The sequence below is a fragment of the Helicoverpa zea genome, chromosome 4, assembly GCF_022581195.2.
Source record: "Helicoverpa zea isolate HzStark_Cry1AcR chromosome 4, ilHelZeax1.1, whole genome shotgun sequence".
Taxonomy (NCBI): Eukaryota; Metazoa; Arthropoda; class Insecta; order Lepidoptera; family Noctuidae; genus Helicoverpa; species Helicoverpa zea.
This window is the reverse complement of record NC_061455.1, coordinates 6063156-6080470: the sequence shown is the minus strand read 5'-3', so window position 1 is coordinate 6080470 and position 17315 is coordinate 6063156. Positions and strand designations below refer to the sequence as shown.

The following is a 17315-nucleotide window of genomic DNA, read 5'->3' as shown; positions in this document are numbered from 1 at the left end:
TTTCCTTCCTGTCTATTTTAAACAAAATATTCATTGATAATTTAATTAATATATCGACCTAATTAACATTCACTGAACGAATAATTTTCCTATATGGGACGTAAAATCCGATCAATTAAATTAAAATATAGCTTATCTTTTTGCGATTTCAATGAACCGAGTTCCATTAATTGTACATAGGTACATATTTCGCGTTATAAATCTGTATTATTGTGGGAAAATTGAGATATTTCCTTATTTCATACCAGCGGTTTCACCCGCATCCCGTGGGAACTACTTCCCGTACCGGGATAAAAATAGTAGCCTATAGCCTTCCTTGATAAATGGGCTATCTAACACTGAAAGAAATTTTCAAATCGGACCAGTAGCTCCTGAGATTAGCGCGTTCAAACAAACAAACAAACTCTTCAGCTTTATAATATTAGTATAGATATGTAATGTCGATAATGTAATTGTTTTTAGAGCACTGTTCGATTACGACCCAATCCGAGACGATGGTTTACCCTCAAGAGGTTTGCCCTTCCGATACGGTGATATTTTGCATGTGACCAACGCTTCGGACGATGAATGGTGGCAAGCCAGGTACTGTAAATAATCGATTATACAAATAATTATTTCCTCTAGCTGATTTTTGTGTAGAAATATCTTGTGCAATTCTTTTGTCTATATTGCTCTATTACACAATGCAAATGTTGCAGAATTAGGAAAAAATACTCTACTATGCATACTTAATTAGTTAGATATACACGCAAAAAAAATGGTGCTATCCTCAAAGACTTTTTTTTTCACAAGTAACAATCTTGTCTCCACTCTAAAGTCATTTCTCACATGCATAGAAGAATTATAACTGAGTTGAAATTAATTACATAAAATGCAACTTTAAACCTTATCAAGCAGTAAATAAAGCCTACTCACAATACAACGAATACAAATACACATGTAATACAAGTACAATGATCTTCAGAAGGCTGGACAAGTCTGAGGGCGAGGCGATCGGCATCATCCCGTCCAAGCGGCGCTGGGAGCGCAAGCAGCGGGCGCGGGACCGACAGGTCAAGTTCCAGGGGCAGGGGACGCCGGTTAGCACTGTGAGTATACATACAGACATTTTTTTACAATGGCTAAAATCATCAAATGACCCCTCCTGCTGTGGGTTAAGAGAGGTGAGGTAGTGTCTAGACTTCTATTGCCTTACTACAAAAAGTTAAACATCTGTTGAACACTTGTGTAAAAAAAGTGTGGCTGCAAAATTAACCTTATTTCAACGTCATAATCTGTCATTTTTTTAGACAAGTGTCCAACAGACGTTCAAAAGTTTTTGTAGTAAGCATTACTGACTAAAAATCCATTGTGTTCCTTCATAGGCCTTTTATGTATCAGGGCCGTGGTAGCTCTTTCGAACAATCTCGCAGCCCTGGCAGGCCTTGGCCCTGCTATACTTACCTTTATGATGTTCTGCGATTATTTTTAACCGACTTAAAAAAGGAAGAGGTTGTCAATTCGTCGGAATCTTTTTTTTTATTAACGAGCTGTTTCTACGGTTCCATCCGAGTTCGGAGAGAACTACTTTTCGTATCCGAATAAAATATAGTCTATAGATGTTATTTGGGGGTTGTCGGAAATATAAATTCTATGTTACTCGGGGATAGTCTAGCTGCCCAACAGTGAAAGAATTGTTCTAATGGATTGAGCAGTTACAAAAAAGAATTCTCTTTATTCTATAAGTATGTAATATTTTTATAAAAATCCATCAAGTAGTGTTGGCGTAATAAAATAATGAAGATCCCACCCATACAACCTTTAACGTTTACATAGTCGATAGATTTCTAGAAATATTACCAATAATACAATATAAATTAGGAATTATACTTACATAAATCTATGTATACCGTAAATAAATCAATATCTAATAGTACTATAAATCGTTTTAGAAATATTTATATTTATTGTTTGGATATGCTAATGTTCTCGTGACTAACATTAGTTAGTCACGAGAACATACTTACGACTTACGACTTACGAGAACATAATACTAGCCTTAAATTGATATTTATTCGATACTAAGTCTTTCCTGTTTATTTTATTTGTTAGAGAACGTTTTCCGTTGTTAAAAAGTTTTGTTATATTTCAAATAATGACACTTGCAAATTATATTCAGGAACTGTGTTCTGTAGAAATTAGAGGCTACTGCAAAAATTACTTTACTTATATACAAAACAAATAATATTATATGGTTCGATAAAATACGTTAAATATCACATACATATTTTTATTTTGCAAATCATATAATTACAGAGCCAGTCAACACTCGAAAGGAAAAAGAAAACATTGTCGTTCAGCAGAAAGTTCCCGTTCATGAAGAGTCGAGAGGACGGCAAATCTGAGGACGGTTCAGACCAAGAACGTAAGTTATTTTCATATCACAACATCTCACTATTGTACCTACACTCGGTCACAGCACGAGAATCACTTCATTTAAATATCATTAACTGTTCACAGACATTATAAATAATGTATTATATGGTGCAGTGGTACGTGTAAAATGATAATGAACCTCTTTAAATACTTCGATGAATTAATCAGGATCGTGGAGAAAAAATGACGAGCGGAGATGCCATCACGGGAATTTTCTAAGAAAGTAGCGTCGCCGAAATGCGGGAGTTCGGGGACGATGAACGTTACTATCTCCGTCTTTATACGCGGTCTTTGGAACCCGACCATTTTTTTGTAAAAATGTAATCGGTGGTAGATATCCACCGTACGTGGCCTAGAAGAACGCGCCCGACCTACCTGTCTTATGGCACCTCCGCTCATCTTTCTTTCCTCCGCGATCAGGATGTTTGTGCAAGACGACGGAATAAGTGGTAATTCACCAGTCGCATACGTCACGGGTTTTGGTGTATGCTAAGTACAAAGGCTTTGCTGCACACACGGACTAATCAAACAATTTTGTTACAGCTTTCATGCTTTGTTATACTCAGGAGGATGCTAACGCGGACGGTAAGTCCACCTTCCCTTGTCCTCTCATATTTATTACTTTCGCTATTGTGCTGTTAATCGTATGTAGGTCATTACGCAGTTTTTTTTTCATGCGGCTGCTAATAACCACTATTTAAAGTTAGGTCGTTTTACATTGGAGCTGTTCGCTTATTCTAACCACGGAATAAATTCACGTTCGATGTTAAACGAGTGAATAAAGCTGCCTAAGTGAACGGTTTATATAGTGTTACACAATTTAACAGCAATTGTACACTGTTTTACTCAGGGCTATAAAGTAATATATTTGTAGATTTAAAGAAACTTCCATTTTGAGATTTATTGTCTTTGGTTCTTAAATTTTCTTCAGTATACATTATATATTAGTATATTTACAAAGCCCTTACTTTTTTACTTATAATGAGAAACATATATTTATAATTCCCGATTTGTATTTATTGTACCACCTATGTATTTTATACTACTTGTTATACATATTTTTACTGTCACAATGTAAAATGTAACATCATAAAAATGGGAAAACACTCGAATATTCTTCAAGGAACACAGACCATTTTGTTGTGTGAACGTCACAGTGTAGTGAATTTTACTATTATCTATTTTTAATCAAAATGTACCGGATCTATGTGAGTAAATATCGCTTGTAGTGTATTGGAGACGCATGGTGATGCCTATAATATTAAACTATAGGTCTAGCAATACTGCCAGTACTCGGCATATGATTGTCGCTTGTCGAATAATACGATGTTGTGGCGACCCGCGGTGACAAGCTATGTACTTATTCTCTGTGTGTTAGATAGTTTTATTTTTTTAATATGCATCTCTTATCGCACAACTGTGTTTGTTCTGGTTTTCTTAAGATAATGAACATGAGATGTAACCATTAATTTTAGCTGTAACTGATTTGTTCGATACATTCTTAACAAATAACAGTTTCGTATATCTTGATGCTTTATAAAAATATTACAAGCATACATTGCTAGAATATTTAAAGAAATTGCATTGCAAATCTAACATAAAATGTTTTGTATATCATGAAACATGGGTGTGTGATGAGAGCTTAGAAGTTACGATTTGGTGTTCCACAAGTAGTTTATGTTGATAATGAAAGTGGTCGCAGCGAGCACACGGGTTGGTTTGAGACACGTTCGGCCGCCGTCCCGTGCTTCTAGTTGCCTAACCGAAGCCAACGAACATCCATCATCCCGTCTATGAGACGATTTTTTTGATTTGCTCTTTATTTTCCCAAGCGCTATTCACGAACTTGTAGAGTTCAGCTAATACAACCATGCTAGGGAAGTGTCGAACATAGCTGTCGATCATCCAGTCCGGAGGTTCCCATCCCTGGTCCCGTACCGCCGTACGGACGCATATTGCGTTTATTATAAATATATGTAACGTTAATTTTTCTACGTGTAGGGGAAATCTTGTACCGAGTGGAACTTCCCATGATGGAGGAGATAACGCTCATTTATCTCGAGGACGAGAGTAAGTTTTGGGAGTGAGGCGTAGCTTGCGAGTGCCGTAGCCGATACCTTACCTCCCGCATTCTGGTTATGATCATCAATTAGAAATGTAGTTTTCATTTCAATAACACTCCAGTTTTTTTTATTATTTGTCATACTTTCTTTATGTTCAGTTGTTTTGAATTCATACAACGCGATGAGTCTAATGGCCTGGGCAGTGGGTCTGTCGGCCGTGGGTAGGCGCGGTGGGCGCTGGAAGCACTCGCCGCATGCTCGCGCTTCACGTCACGCGCATGCACGACAGATCTCACCACATTCTCATACGAGCTTGTTTTCGTTTTCAACGCTGTGCTGGTTTCTTTAGACTTAGTTGTTCTCGCTTCAGATGTCTAGGGCTGTATTATTATTATTAGCCTAGCTACATACATATTGACTGTTGTATTGAGATGTGTACATTTGCTTATTATACTTCCGTTGAAGACGATATTGATGGACATTGAAGAGCCAGAATTAAATAAATCATACCTTGAAACATGTTGGCAAGACAATAAGGTTTTATTTAATCTTGGCTAGTAGATAACAGATTCATGTTGTTTAGAGTAATTTAGAAAAAAGCATTATACAATTCGATGCGTAAGAAATTGTTACTTCAATGATTTTGAGTCAAACTAATGTATTGCAATGACTTTTTCTTGCGTCGAAGTGTAATTTTATTCCAGAATAATGATTACGTAGCAGGCAGGTGTTTTAATGCATTGCCTTCTCGCTAAGTAAGTCGAAACAATACCGTCAACTCTTATAGTTTTTATTCTTATTATTATACACTTCACTTCAAGATTTTGCGCTTCCAAGAAATATTTGAATTAGGTTTAGGTAGAACTTGATTATTTTTTATGACAATTGTAGAACGTTATTTTCTTATTATTATAACGAAATAGTGAACTCTTATGAATAAGATTAATATCCCTATAGATATCGTAAAACGTGTTTATTGTGTATTGAAATGAAAATGATTGATTTTCCAGCACAAGTTTTGCACGAAATAAATTATTTTGATATCAGCACAAATCGCACGAATGATGTTGTGTACACATTAATGGTTGTTGGTTACACGAATATAAATGACATTGAATTTTGAGCTGGTTTTAAATGTAGAACGTTGGAGAGACAAGTCCCTTACTCAATAAAAAGATATACGCACATAGATGGGCACTTACGACTGTCTTCTCGAGGTAGAAATGTCACCAATATACCTATTTAATATTGTGACTAAAATGTATTGTTTTACAGGTCAAGATGAAACGGTGCTATCGTATGAGACCGTTCAACAGTTGACCATAACATACACGCGACCCGTGATAATCCTGGGCCCTCTCAAGGACAGAATAAACGACGATCTAATATCTGAGTTCCCTGAGAAATTCGGCAGCTGTGTGCCACGTGAGTTATTAATTGTTTTTTTAGTACTTACGTAAATTGATTTATTTAAATACAGTAACTGCCTTGACATTTAACACGAATTGAGTTACTCAAATATTCTCTCTTTCAAGACTATTCAAAATAATTTCATTTAATTATTATTGTAAAGGTCTCCTTCCCTACACCTAAAGATAGAACTTAATTTTTTTTTATTTGTTTCTCATTAAAAATGGACTTTAAAACCTTCGACATAAAGCACAATTTCCCTTAGCCCAAAACTATAACACCCTACTATTCACAGACACGACCCGCCCCCGACGCGACTACGAAGTGGACGGTCGTGACTACCACTTCGTGTCGAGCCGCGAACAGATGGAGCGGGACATACAGAACCACCTGTTCATTGAGGCCGGACAGTATAATGATAACCTGTACGGCACCTCCGTCGCGTCCGTCAGAGAAGTCGCTGAGAAGGTACGTTAATATTAGATATATTAAACAAATAATGTACTATTATTGTTTTTCTTTGTGCCCAAATGCTCTGGCATTTCACCAACCACCCATCTGCACCAACCTTGTTCTGTGAATCTGCGAACGACCGTTTACTTGGATTTTCACATAAACTTAAGTAAACAGTCGTTTTAAGAAAATCGGACGTTTTCTGTGAAAATTAGCTTAAGGCATCGTTCAGACCAAACGTATAGTCGGCCGCTGACTGTGAGCGCGCGTTACGCAGTTTATTGCTTTTCCATATATATTGAAATTGTCGTTCACACCGAACCGACTATACGCTATTACGTCGTCAGTTGTCGCTGACTCTCAGTGGCCGATTATTTTACTACGCGACTATGCACGGCGGACGCGGATTGGCTACGCGGACGCAGTTGCCGAATAGCACCGCTCCGCCGCGCCCGCACCGCCGCGCGCCTCGGCCGCAATACACTCGAGAAACAAACTTCAATGAGGACAGACGTGACACGTGACACCTCGCGATGTTCGACACCGAAAAGTTTATTGCAGAAGTACATTCTAGAGAATGTATTTGGAATGCGAATTCAGAAGAATTTAGTGATAGAAACTTACGAAGATGCGCTTGGGAAGACATAGCATCTGTTATGTATGAAGATTGGGGGGTTCAAATACTGAGCTCTTTTATGTGTAGAATAGTCAGCCGCTCAGCGTACGCATCTAGTGTGAATCTACACGAGCCTATTCTTTTGTTCACACATGTAGCGCATCGTACGCTATAATAGCTTATTGTCGGCTTGGTGAGTACGGGTACTGCAAATTGAGTCGACGTTCACACTGGGGCAGACAGTGAGTATACTCACAGTCAGCGGCGGACAATACGTTTGGTGTGAACAATCCCTAAAAGTGTTGTGTGTGAATCGGCTTATTATCCGTGATCTCTCACTATGTTATAGTTCGTTTAATTTGGGATTTAGTCAAGAAAATTCTGCAATGGAATTTTTTTTTGTACAACCCGTGCCGATAAAGAATGGGATTAGAAATCGCGACAGCTGTATTTACCTCTCGCTCATACACTATAGCACAGCAGGTTGTAAGTTACATAATCTGTTTATGTAAATAATTTTGTTTCAGGGAAAACATTGCATTTTGGACGTGAGCGGTAATGCAATCAAGAGATTACAAGTAGCGCAACTTTACCCTATTGCCATATTTATAAAACCAAAGAGCACAGAGTCTATAATGCAAGTACTTTTTTGAAATATTTTTTTCTATATCTGTATCAAATAAAATTATGTGTATTTACGAATTTTGTCCTTTTTACAGGGAAATGAATAAACGAATGACTGAAGAACAAGCGAAGAAAACTTACGAACGTGCGCTGAAGATGGAACAGGAGTTCGCCGAATACTTCACCGGTTCGTATACAATACAGTTTCACATAACAGATTCGAATTACAAATTAGAGCTGTTGACTAAAGCAATAAGAATTTACTAAAAGTTGTCAAAAGTTATTTGTGATGTAAGGTTTCGTAGTTGGTACGAACAACCAACGTGATAGATGTTTTTAATAATTAGTGGGTTAAAAGAAAACGTACGGGTCCACTCTTTCATCAACATCCTTATTAGTAGTAGAGACATTTCAGCTGGACTAATTGTTATTTGGGATTTATAATCGTTAATGTATTTTACAGCGGTAGTGACGGGCGACACGCCGGAGGAGATCTACGCGAAGGTGAAGGCGGTGATCACGGCGGAGAGCGGGCCCACCGTGTGGGTGCCGCGCCGCGACCCGCTCTAACACGTGCCTGCCGCCCGTCGCCGCCCGAGCCACTAACCAGCTCGGCACCGCGACGCCTGGCCATTTCGCCTCTTTTTACAATTATTACGATCAGACTTTCTTCAATCACCGCTTCATAGATAGACCATATCGGAGTTCATTTAGCGTTATCTTGAAAATTAATGTAAATTCCCCCTCCCCCCCTCGTGGATAGTCCACCGACGATAGCGTTCACTGTTGTTTACTAAAATTACGCTTATGTTTATCGTGCAAATCTATTAACGAAGACGAGTCGTCGAATGCAAGTTTTATATCGAATTATTATTTTTAATTCACTGACAAAGCCCACTAATTGTGCTTCAATTAACTATGTAAATTTATTGTATATTTAATGACATTTTGAAATGGTATTAAACATGTTAATTTACTCAGGTTGCTAGATACATTTTGAATTTTCGTCAGTGTTAAGAGTTTACTATTATTACAATATTCAGATAGTGGATTTATGTAATGAGACGAGTCACGTGCACAGGTGATGTTGAACCGCTATATAAATTGTATACCTACTAGTTATGATATAGTTACGCTGTGTAGTTGAACCCACCTCACGCATGGCTAGTGTAAGACGTACATAATCAGGATTATTTGCTCAAGCGGCAATCTATATCGTATCGTAACCATTGAATCTCATGACATTTCTGCACACCGTTGTCCTCCTTCACACTTTAGGCGAGGTGCAAAGTTGTTTGTTGATCATTTTTATAGTAAGCAATTGTGTTATATGGTGTGAAATGTCTCACCAATTAAATAGTGTTTGACATTTATTTATTGAGAATTTTATTTTCTTACGGAATAATTGATGCTCATCTGCAAATATGGCACTAGACGCGAGCATGTAAAGCTTAAGTTGCAATATACTTGTTGTTACGTCGTGGCGTATGTATTGCTAATTATTATGACCCTAATAACAAAGTAATGATTACCCTGAGTATTATGTATTACCTTAGTATAAACAATACGATGCATATACTTTTAAATATTAAAAAATGGTACTTAAATATTTTATGATATGTTCAAATATAATGAGAATGTTAAAGTATTAACTCATACATGATAACATGACAAATGCTTATGACGATTTCTACAGAATATTTTAATTTTTGACAATAGAAAGGCATTACGACAAACAATTGGTGTAGTACTGATAAATTGTTGAATCCACCGATGAGGTTTGACACTGTTTATATTTATAGTAATATTGGCCGAGCACTATTTTTCACAAATGTTAAGTCACTGCCGTTTGTCGTGATTCCTTTTTGCAATTTTTGTTGTGTAATGTAAATAATAATTATGATAGATATTTTAATTTATTTTTAAGATTCTATATCAATGTATTAACACCATAGTCACGAAAATGGTTTATTTTTAAAGCTATTTATTTTATCATTTATAAGTAGGTATTTTATTTAATAATAAATTGAGTTTGTGCAAATTAAGTGTATAATGTCTTTTTAACATGTAGTTTAACATTTTAATCCACATCCATATTTGCAGATGTACAATGTTTATGAGTTAGTGATGTTCAATAGAATAGTTTGAATAAAATTATTTACGTTGAAAATCGATTGTTGTTATTATTTCCTTACCAGACTAATTTACCCCTACATGGCATGAACAGTAATGCCTACCTTAGGTACACGGCTCATCAAGGGTTGAGCACGATTGATCCTATAGATTTAATAATGATGATGATAACGTCCAAGGCCGATTTCGGCCACGGCGGCTGTTCTCGGATCACGAGATGCAGCTGGCATAGGGCTCGAGCATTTGTGCAAACGCAGGTGCAATTCTCCATCTCTTTACTCTCATAGCAACATGGGACGGATATCCGACAGGACCTGAGAGATCACTAAGGGTCAATCCCCACTGAAAGAGCAGCGGCCGGCAGCGGCCGTAAATGCAAGTGATCGAGCGCGAGCGCGGCGGGCCGCGCGGCGCCGCGCTGGGCCGCGCCGCGCCGCGCTCTTAGGCCTCTGCCTCGAATTTTGCGGGCAGCGGGGCGGCAGCGGCGGCGGCGCGGGAGCGGGGCGGGCAACGCATACCTGTTCTCGAAACTAGCGGGCAGATCGCGCGGCGCTATAGCAGTGTAGTGTTGTGTTCTGTTGTGTTTGCTGTTCCATATGGGTGTCCTCTCAAAGATGGCCGAAATAATTAGCTCTTGCATGTCCGAAGACATTTTGATACGTCACAAAAAAAATGTATAACATTATGCCTACAATGCAGACGCCCAACGCGGGCGGTCACCGCTTGACTGGAGCGCACCGCTCGTTGCCCGCCGCCGCGCCGCTGTATTCGAGGGCCGTTCCATTTGATTATACGCGTAAGATCCTGCCGCTCCCGCGCCGCCGCCGCCGCCGCCCCGCTGCCCGCAAAATTCGAGGCAGAGGCCTTACATTGTCCGTGCTCTTACGGCCGCTGCTCTTTCAGTGGGAATTGACCCTAATTGCCGGACTCTGGGCTGCTTGTCAAACTCACAAAACTATTTCGTTCTGACCCAGGGATCAAACCCAAGACCTCGTGCACAGTAGTCGCGCTTGCGGTCACTAGACCAACTTGAAACTTTTTGTTCGTTTGTACAAAAGGCTCTGAAAGAACTGAACCAATTTGAAAATTTTCTCACTGTTGGAAACCTTCACTATTCCCGAGTAACACGCAAGTAACAGGGCACTAGTTCTTACGGGAGGCGGGTGAAAAACCTTGAAACGGCTAGTAATCCAAGAATTTCTTAAAGAATAAGTAACTTATAGACGTACAAATTCAGTAGAATACCCATTTAATAAAAATAAATAGGTACCCAATTGTTTATAAAAACTACAATAAATACTTAAGATACTGAATCTAGGCACCCTGTATACAAGAGTTTGTTCTCTATGAAAGCTTTCTGGTAACCTTGGGATTAGACTGGGTTTAAGTGAAAGTTAATTTTGATCTTTGGAATATTGAGTTACCAGGTATTATGCCTTGCAATGTGCAACCGTCTAACTGCATCCTTATTACTAATTTTATAAACACATAAAAATTATTTACTTTGCAAATTGGCTTTTTACTTGAAAAGGGATCTTACAAATAATACAAGAAAGATCAATTTAAAATTATTTTATGTCCTTAAATCTCATCCGCTACAACAGTTGTCTTCTCAGACACATAAAGACCGTCTAAGAACTTTCTGATGTCCTTGTTTTTGACTGTGGTTGATTGTTGGATAAGGGCAGCTGAGCTGGACACATCCTCCAAGGAGTTTCCTTCAATGATCAGCTCGTCCTTCTGTTTCGGGGAGTTGACGACGGTCACACCAGGTGCCATCTTTACCCTCCTGATGTACTTCTCACCAAGGAAGTTACGGATTTCAATCACGCTGTTGCCCTCAATGGTAACGCAGTTGATGGGGAAATGGGCGTATACTGAACGCATTTTGTACTGGAATCCCTTGGTCACACCTGAAACACAATTTATTGATAGGTTAGTCAATGTTGGAATTACACTTGAAATACTTTATCATAGAATTGGGGAAAACCTAGAATTATTTTGTTTTAGCTAAAAGCATAGAAAATTTAAATATCAGGGTAATTATTCACTAAATTATAATTAGCACAACACAAATTTTAAACTTTGGTTTCAAATCTAGACTAAAATTATAAAGACTTTTGGACCAATAAAAAAAAAAACACATTAGGAAAGTGAAACTCTTCCTGCATAACGCAGGCTGTGTTATATCCTGGATAGTGGTTCCCATAGTGCACAGGTAAATAAAAGAATTATTATTAAAAAAACAAAATACCCGACTGCACACTAAAAAAAGAGTAAAACAAGCCCCACAATAATATTTAATTTATAAATATTGATGGAAAGCATCGCAGGCGGGGACCAACAGAGGCTTATTTATAGTCATTTCGGTTGTGCACCATTTAGCAGAATTTTCGTTGGTGGCGGTCAAGGTGGTCCCCGCCTGCGATGCTTTCCATCAATATTTATAAATTAAATATTATTGTGGGGCTTGTTTTACTCTTTTTTTAGTGTGCAGTCGGGTATTTTGTTTTTTTAATAATAATTCTTTTATTTATAACTTTTTAGCTGTTTTTATTTAACGAAAATGTTGTAGATGTAGAAGACTATGTATATGTAAGTACCATTTTAAATTATTTCGACGACATTTGGCTTTAGATTACGAGTGATGTTACTCCGCAACATAAATTTACCGCCAATCTGGACTGTTGGTAGTGAAGAAGAAAAAGAATTAGGTGAGTCATTACTGCTGAAGACCGTCAACGACGTGTGCCTTTATGCGTGTGCCCGCATTCGGGCTGTATACTCGAGCATATCCCCCTCCGCACCGCGCCGCGCGCCGCATGCCAGGCCACGCCCTATCTTTTTGCTTGCTAACGCATGAGTTGCTTTGCGTTGACGCAGAATTAACATGTTCCCGTGGGAATTTTGAGAAAAAACGTATCCTATATTAATTATTACTCCCGTGATTGAAATGAATCTAATGATACCGCATACATATTTTTTTAAAGGGAAATTTAGAAAAAATATCCCGTGGGACTTTTAGGATAAAATGTATCCTATGACACTCCCGTAATCAAGACAAATCTGACGATACCTCATACATCAAAATCCATCAAGCCGTTTAGGCTACAGGAGGTCACAAAGGAACAGACATACATACATACTTACATACACTCGAAAAACATTACCCTCCTTCTTTGGCAGTCGGGTAAATAAATAGCAGGAAAACAGCTAGTAATATAATACCAAAAGTAAGCAGTTATAGAGGTAACAACAGACACAAGTAATTGGAGGGAATTATTAGTTTTCTAATGAAGAGGTAGAATTCTGTTCTGGTAAATAAGTAGACTAGTAACAGGGTTAATGTTCAGTGGATTATTCAGTTACATGGCCAGCAGTATTTTATTGTATGTATTCATGCTTTCATTGTAACACTTAGAATAGTTCTCTTTTTGGCTAAAAGTTTCAATGCTGGTGGTGATTCCATAAATGATTTGATTTCCCACAGGTCTGTGCAATATTTGAATAAGAAATGGTATATAAACTCACTAACTAATTACTATTAGTAAAGCAGGATTATAAAGTTTAACAGTGCAAGTATTAGTAAAGGAATCTGAAACTCACAACCAATTATTTTGATGTGAAAAATGGCATAAAAGACTTTATAATATAGTTTGGTTAGGTCACAAACTAGCAACAGGAAGCGGACTTTTTGTACATAACTACTGTTTCCATCTCATTATCAAGTTTGTACACATAATATGAAGAGTAACCTCAAACATATTTTCAGGTTATAGCACTCGTCAGGAGAATAACAATACAAGTAAACAATTACCTTTGATCATGTTCTCAACGTGTGAGCAGACTGTCCTGACAGCGGCGAGCTCCTTCTTGGATCCGAACCATTTCTCTACCTTCAGGACTCGGGGGCCAACCATGCGAATGTCAACAGCCAAGTGCTTGAAGTTCCTCTTCAAAACTCCGCGCGGTCCTTTCACTGTCACCAACCGCGATTTAACGTGTACAGTGAGCCCCTCAGGGATCTTCACTTTTTGATTAGCAACTATTTGCTTCATGGTCAAGCCTAAAACGATAACAGAATTGGTTATAGAACTTAACCTGTTTGTTGTAACACTTGTCAGTCAACTGGGGGATATGTTTCAAGTTTGGTAACTGAAATATAGTTAAGAACTTGTGCTATGGGTTGTTCCTCATGTAAATTAAGCACTATCACATCGATTTATATTAAATTTCAGGAGATTTTCATGGATTTTCGCAATTACAAACATATTCACCTACTTTCTTTGACACAAGAGCCGGAAAAGGCAGAATCGGCAAGGAGGTGTTACTAGTATACAAAATTATTAAACGTCATAAAGCTGTTATTCTCGTCGGTCTTATGGACTTTATCCCAAAATAATTACTGATTGACTTGAAATCTTAGTCGATTACTATTGATATTCCGTAAATATCATTTAAGAACTAGCACTAGTTTTTAGACTTTCCGCATAATAATCCAGTTTCTATTGCCCAACGCGGCAAGCGTCCTTTTCATTGGTTGTTTATATCCGTTTAATAGATGTCTCTACAACGAAGTGTGCATGGTAGTCCAATGTTTAGTCGATTAATAGCAAAACAGTACAAATGCTAGAATATTATAGTTATAAAAATAGTGTCACTGTCAACCGGCATTTAGATGTCAAATATCATAGTGTCAAATGTCAGGCGAGGGGAAATAAAAATAAAAAATACAAAAAGGTTACATTTTCTAGAAACTAATAAATGTAAATAGTCTGATTACCCCATTTAAAATATATTCGTGTGTATAAGTAAAAATGTTATTTAAAACATTTGTTCAGTCAGAGGTCAATCTGTGTCGCAGACTTTTAACTAGAGGTAAACAACTTTCAGGTTATTTTGGTTATTTTACAGGACGTTTTTAAGTTTTTGAATGAGAACTATCTTGTAGACAAATTATTTTTTGGACACCCATTTATCGTAACACAAACCTTTTAATATGATGAATTGCCTTATCATAATCTGTTACAATTAATCTATTATTGGTTCTTCAGGTCTTAGTACCAGTTCCAGTTCCCTATCATCATGGGATATTGTCACGGGAGTATGTGTCGAGAGACTACCCGTGGTGACTCCACCATTGAACGAGATGCAGAAGAAATACAAAGATTTGTTGAACACCCTGGAAATAGAGAAGAGTATGAAGTCTGCCCATGAGATTAGACATGAACAAGACAAGTTAGTTTCTTGTTAATGTTAATTTATATTTAATTATAATACCCATTTTTACCAGTAAATAGTTCTAGCGTTCACTATGTCTACCAGAGAATGCAATAATCACAAAGTGTGTATATCAGTACTAATTAATTTTAAATTCATTCTTAAGTTCTTACGCTTAAAAAGGGTCATTCCAATATAAATAAATAAACCTAAGTACTAATAGAATGACCTTCTGTTGTCTTTACAGGGTGCAAGCTGAGTTGCTAAAAAATGAGTCAGCTGACGTGGACATTGATGCAGTGAGCAAAATCACAGCACAGGACTTTGAAGACGCTGCCAATGAGGAGCTGGCACAGTTCCAATTTGCCAGTATAGAGACAGGTAATTCATTCAACCAATATCTATAAACTATGAAGCCTGAAAATATAGGTATTTTGAATATAGTATTATGAACCAGCACAATTTTGTTGCCCAAGTATGATAGTAATTAAGTTTACGATGATAGTAAAAATATTTTCTATTAGAAATTAATGACTTCTACGAGTGATTTTCTTCATCATATTTACTGTTTACCCAGATGCTGACAAGAAAGGTGACAAAACATCTACAGAGAGATGCCTACAGAGGCACTTGGTATTAGTGACACCAATAAAGCTGGGATCAGATGTAAAAACATTACTGCCTCAGGGATTGTGGAAGGAAGGAGAAACTCTAAGACAAGTAATATGTGATCTTCCAATACTTTAAATATAATCAGAATAAATAAAAAATACACACATAAAATAAAAATGCAAATTGATAAGTTTGGAATAAGATTTTTTCATTTATTATCTGACTAGTCTTTTATACATACATATAATTTATCTTTCTTTTTAGACTGCAGAGAGAATAGTAAAGGAGCAATGTGGTCCTGAGTTGAAAGTACAATTTCTGTCAAATGCTCCATGTGGCTTCTACAAGTACAAATATCCTTCAGAAGTCAATGGAAAGATAGGGGCTAAAGTAAGTGTTTACCAAAATTGTTAACCTAGCAAATGAAAGTTTAAAAAATGACAATAATTAAGGTCAATTGTACAAAAAACTTGTTCTAAATGAAGATATATTATTTAAAAACAAAGTTAATTTATTATTCACAACTCATAAATAATTATACAAATTGCGCTACATACTCATTTATCGTATGAATTATTTTATTTGTGGTAACTACTGTCCCTACCGGGATAAAATATAGCCTATGTTACTCGTGGATAATGTAGGTTTCGAATGGTGAAAGAATTTTTAAAAACGGTCCAGTAGTTTTTGAGCCTATTCATTACAACCAAACAAACAAAGTTTTCCTCTTTATAATATTAGTATAGGCAACACTATTATGTCTCTAATTGAAACCGCAAGATGGCGCCACTAACGTCGATCTAGTAAAACGAGTATCTAACGCAATGTCTTGAAAAATTATTAACAAACAGACATCAGAAATATGGCAAGTATAGTTCGGCCATTCAGAGAATGCGTTCCTGACACGTCGCGATTGAACTGACGACGTAACTTTGCAATGGCGTTGCAGTTACGATAAAAATATTTTTGCTGGTTGTTTACCGTTTTAACAATTGAGGAGCATTAAAACAACATTATTATATCAATAATCAATGAATGTTATTACGTCGTCAGTTCAATCGCGACGTGTCAGGAACGCATTCTCTGAATGGCCGAACTATAATCATTGATAAATATTTAAAAAGTAGAAAAAGACGATTTTTTGTAATGAATTTTTAACCGACTTAAAAAAAGGAGGTTCTCAGTTTGACTTCTATATTAGATATGTACATGACTCAACTGTTAATGCGGTTTTAAGCATAGTTATAGGTGTTGGTTTAATTTTTTGTAGAAATGTTCAGTATTTTCAATAATTCTTACAGGTATTCTTCTACTATGCAAACTACAAGAGTGGCAAGCCAACGAAGACCAAAGCGGACTGGTTAACCCGTAACGAACTCGATCAGATACTGCCTGACAGATATAACAAATCTGTCAAAGAGTTTCTAATAGAAGAAGCGCATTGATAGTTTGTATGTAGCATAGTAATTGTTGTAGAAATAAATGAATAATTTAAATGTATCTCGTTTTTATTTTATACCCTTTTATATTATGAACACTTATAAGTATTTCACACAAAAGGTTTCTTTTTAATGGAAATGTGATCGCTCATTGAGCTTAAAAAGCTCGTTGTTGCTTAGTCCACTGAAAGTATTAATGTAAGCTGTGTTAGCTTAGCAGACTATTTAAACACTATTATAATCTATATTGTGCATGATTGTTACTCTTTCGCGCGTAAACGGCTGAACGGATTTCCGTGGAACTATAGTCAAGGTAGCTTACCTTTTTAC

At 37.1% G+C, this 17315-nt stretch overlaps 3 protein-coding genes across 23 annotated transcripts in view; 2 read left to right on the top strand and 1 right to left on the bottom strand.

Annotated features, from left to right (window-relative positions):
- Positions 1–9751, top strand: part of LOC124629570 (disks large 1 tumor suppressor protein) — a 28953-nt gene extending 19202 nt beyond the window's left edge. For 13 of the 20 annotated variants that reach the window (XM_047163033.1, XM_047163020.1, XM_047163019.1 and 10 more), the window contains 10 exons: positions 463–582; positions 965–1088; positions 2296–2404; positions 2959–3000; positions 4417–4485; positions 5754–5903; positions 6184–6356; positions 7485–7594; positions 7677–7768; positions 8045–9751. In XM_047163033.1, coding sequence (XP_047018989.1) covers positions 463–582; positions 965–1088; positions 2296–2404; positions 2959–3000; positions 4417–4485; positions 5754–5903; positions 6184–6356; positions 7485–7594; positions 7677–7768; positions 8045–8151 — 1096 coding nt within the window. In that variant the 3' untranslated portion in view covers positions 8152–9751. The remainder of the gene's footprint in view (positions 1–462; positions 583–964; positions 1089–2295; positions 2405–2958; positions 3001–4416; positions 4486–5753; positions 5904–6183; positions 6357–7484; positions 7595–7676; positions 7769–8044) is intronic. The other 7 variants (XM_047163022.1, XM_047163021.1, XM_047163029.1 and 4 more) reach the window with 2 other exon arrangements.
- Positions 9752–11271: 1520 nt separating this feature from the next.
- On the bottom strand, positions 11272–14141 carry LOC124629915 (60S ribosomal protein L9). Of its 2 annotated transcripts, none has more exons than XM_047163581.1 (3): positions 13996–14141; positions 13532–13780; positions 11272–11627 (listed from the first exon to the last, which is right to left on the bottom strand). In XM_047163581.1, the coding sequence occupies exons 2-3, from the start codon at positions 13770–13772 to the stop codon at positions 11296–11298; spliced, it is 573 nt and encodes a 190-aa protein (XP_047019537.1). In that variant the 5' UTR covers positions 13773–13780; positions 13996–14141; the 3' UTR covers positions 11272–11295. The 2 variants fall into 2 exon arrangements, with proteins under 2 accessions (XP_047019537.1, XP_047019538.1); XM_047163582.1 differs by having other exon boundaries at positions 13992–14010.
- A 253-nt stretch (positions 14142–14394) lies between these two features.
- LOC124629914 (39S ribosomal protein L46, mitochondrial) lies at positions 14395–17042 on the top strand. The gene is made up of 6 exons (XM_047163579.1): positions 14395–14592; positions 14769–14952; positions 15182–15315; positions 15512–15654; positions 15811–15936; positions 16848–17042. Exons 1-6 carry the CDS (start codon positions 14532–14534, stop codon positions 16989–16991), a joined length of 792 nt encoding a protein of 263 aa, XP_047019535.1. The 5' UTR covers positions 14395–14531; the 3' UTR covers positions 16992–17042.
- Positions 17043–17315: the final 273 nt, after the last annotated feature.

Coding starts and splice junctions, on each gene's coding strand:
- LOC124629915 (XM_047163581.1), bottom strand. CDS start 13,772: ATGAAGCAAATAGTTGCTAATCAAAAAGTGAAGATCCCTGAGGGGCTC. Junction 11,628..13,531: donor CGTTGAGAACATGATCAAAG/GTAATTGTTTAC, acceptor ATTGTGTTTCAG/GTGTGACCAAGGGATTCCAG.
- LOC124629914 (XM_047163579.1), top strand. CDS start 14,532: ATGTTATTTAAAACATTTGTTCAGTCAGAGGTCAATCTGTGTCGCAGA. Junction 14,593..14,768: donor TCGCAGACTTTTAACTAGAG/GTAAACAACTTT, acceptor TTGGTTCTTCAG/GTCTTAGTACCAGTTCCAGT. Junction 14,953..15,181: donor ATTAGACATGAACAAGACAA/GTTAGTTTCTTG, acceptor TTGTCTTTACAG/GGTGCAAGCTGAGTTGCTAA.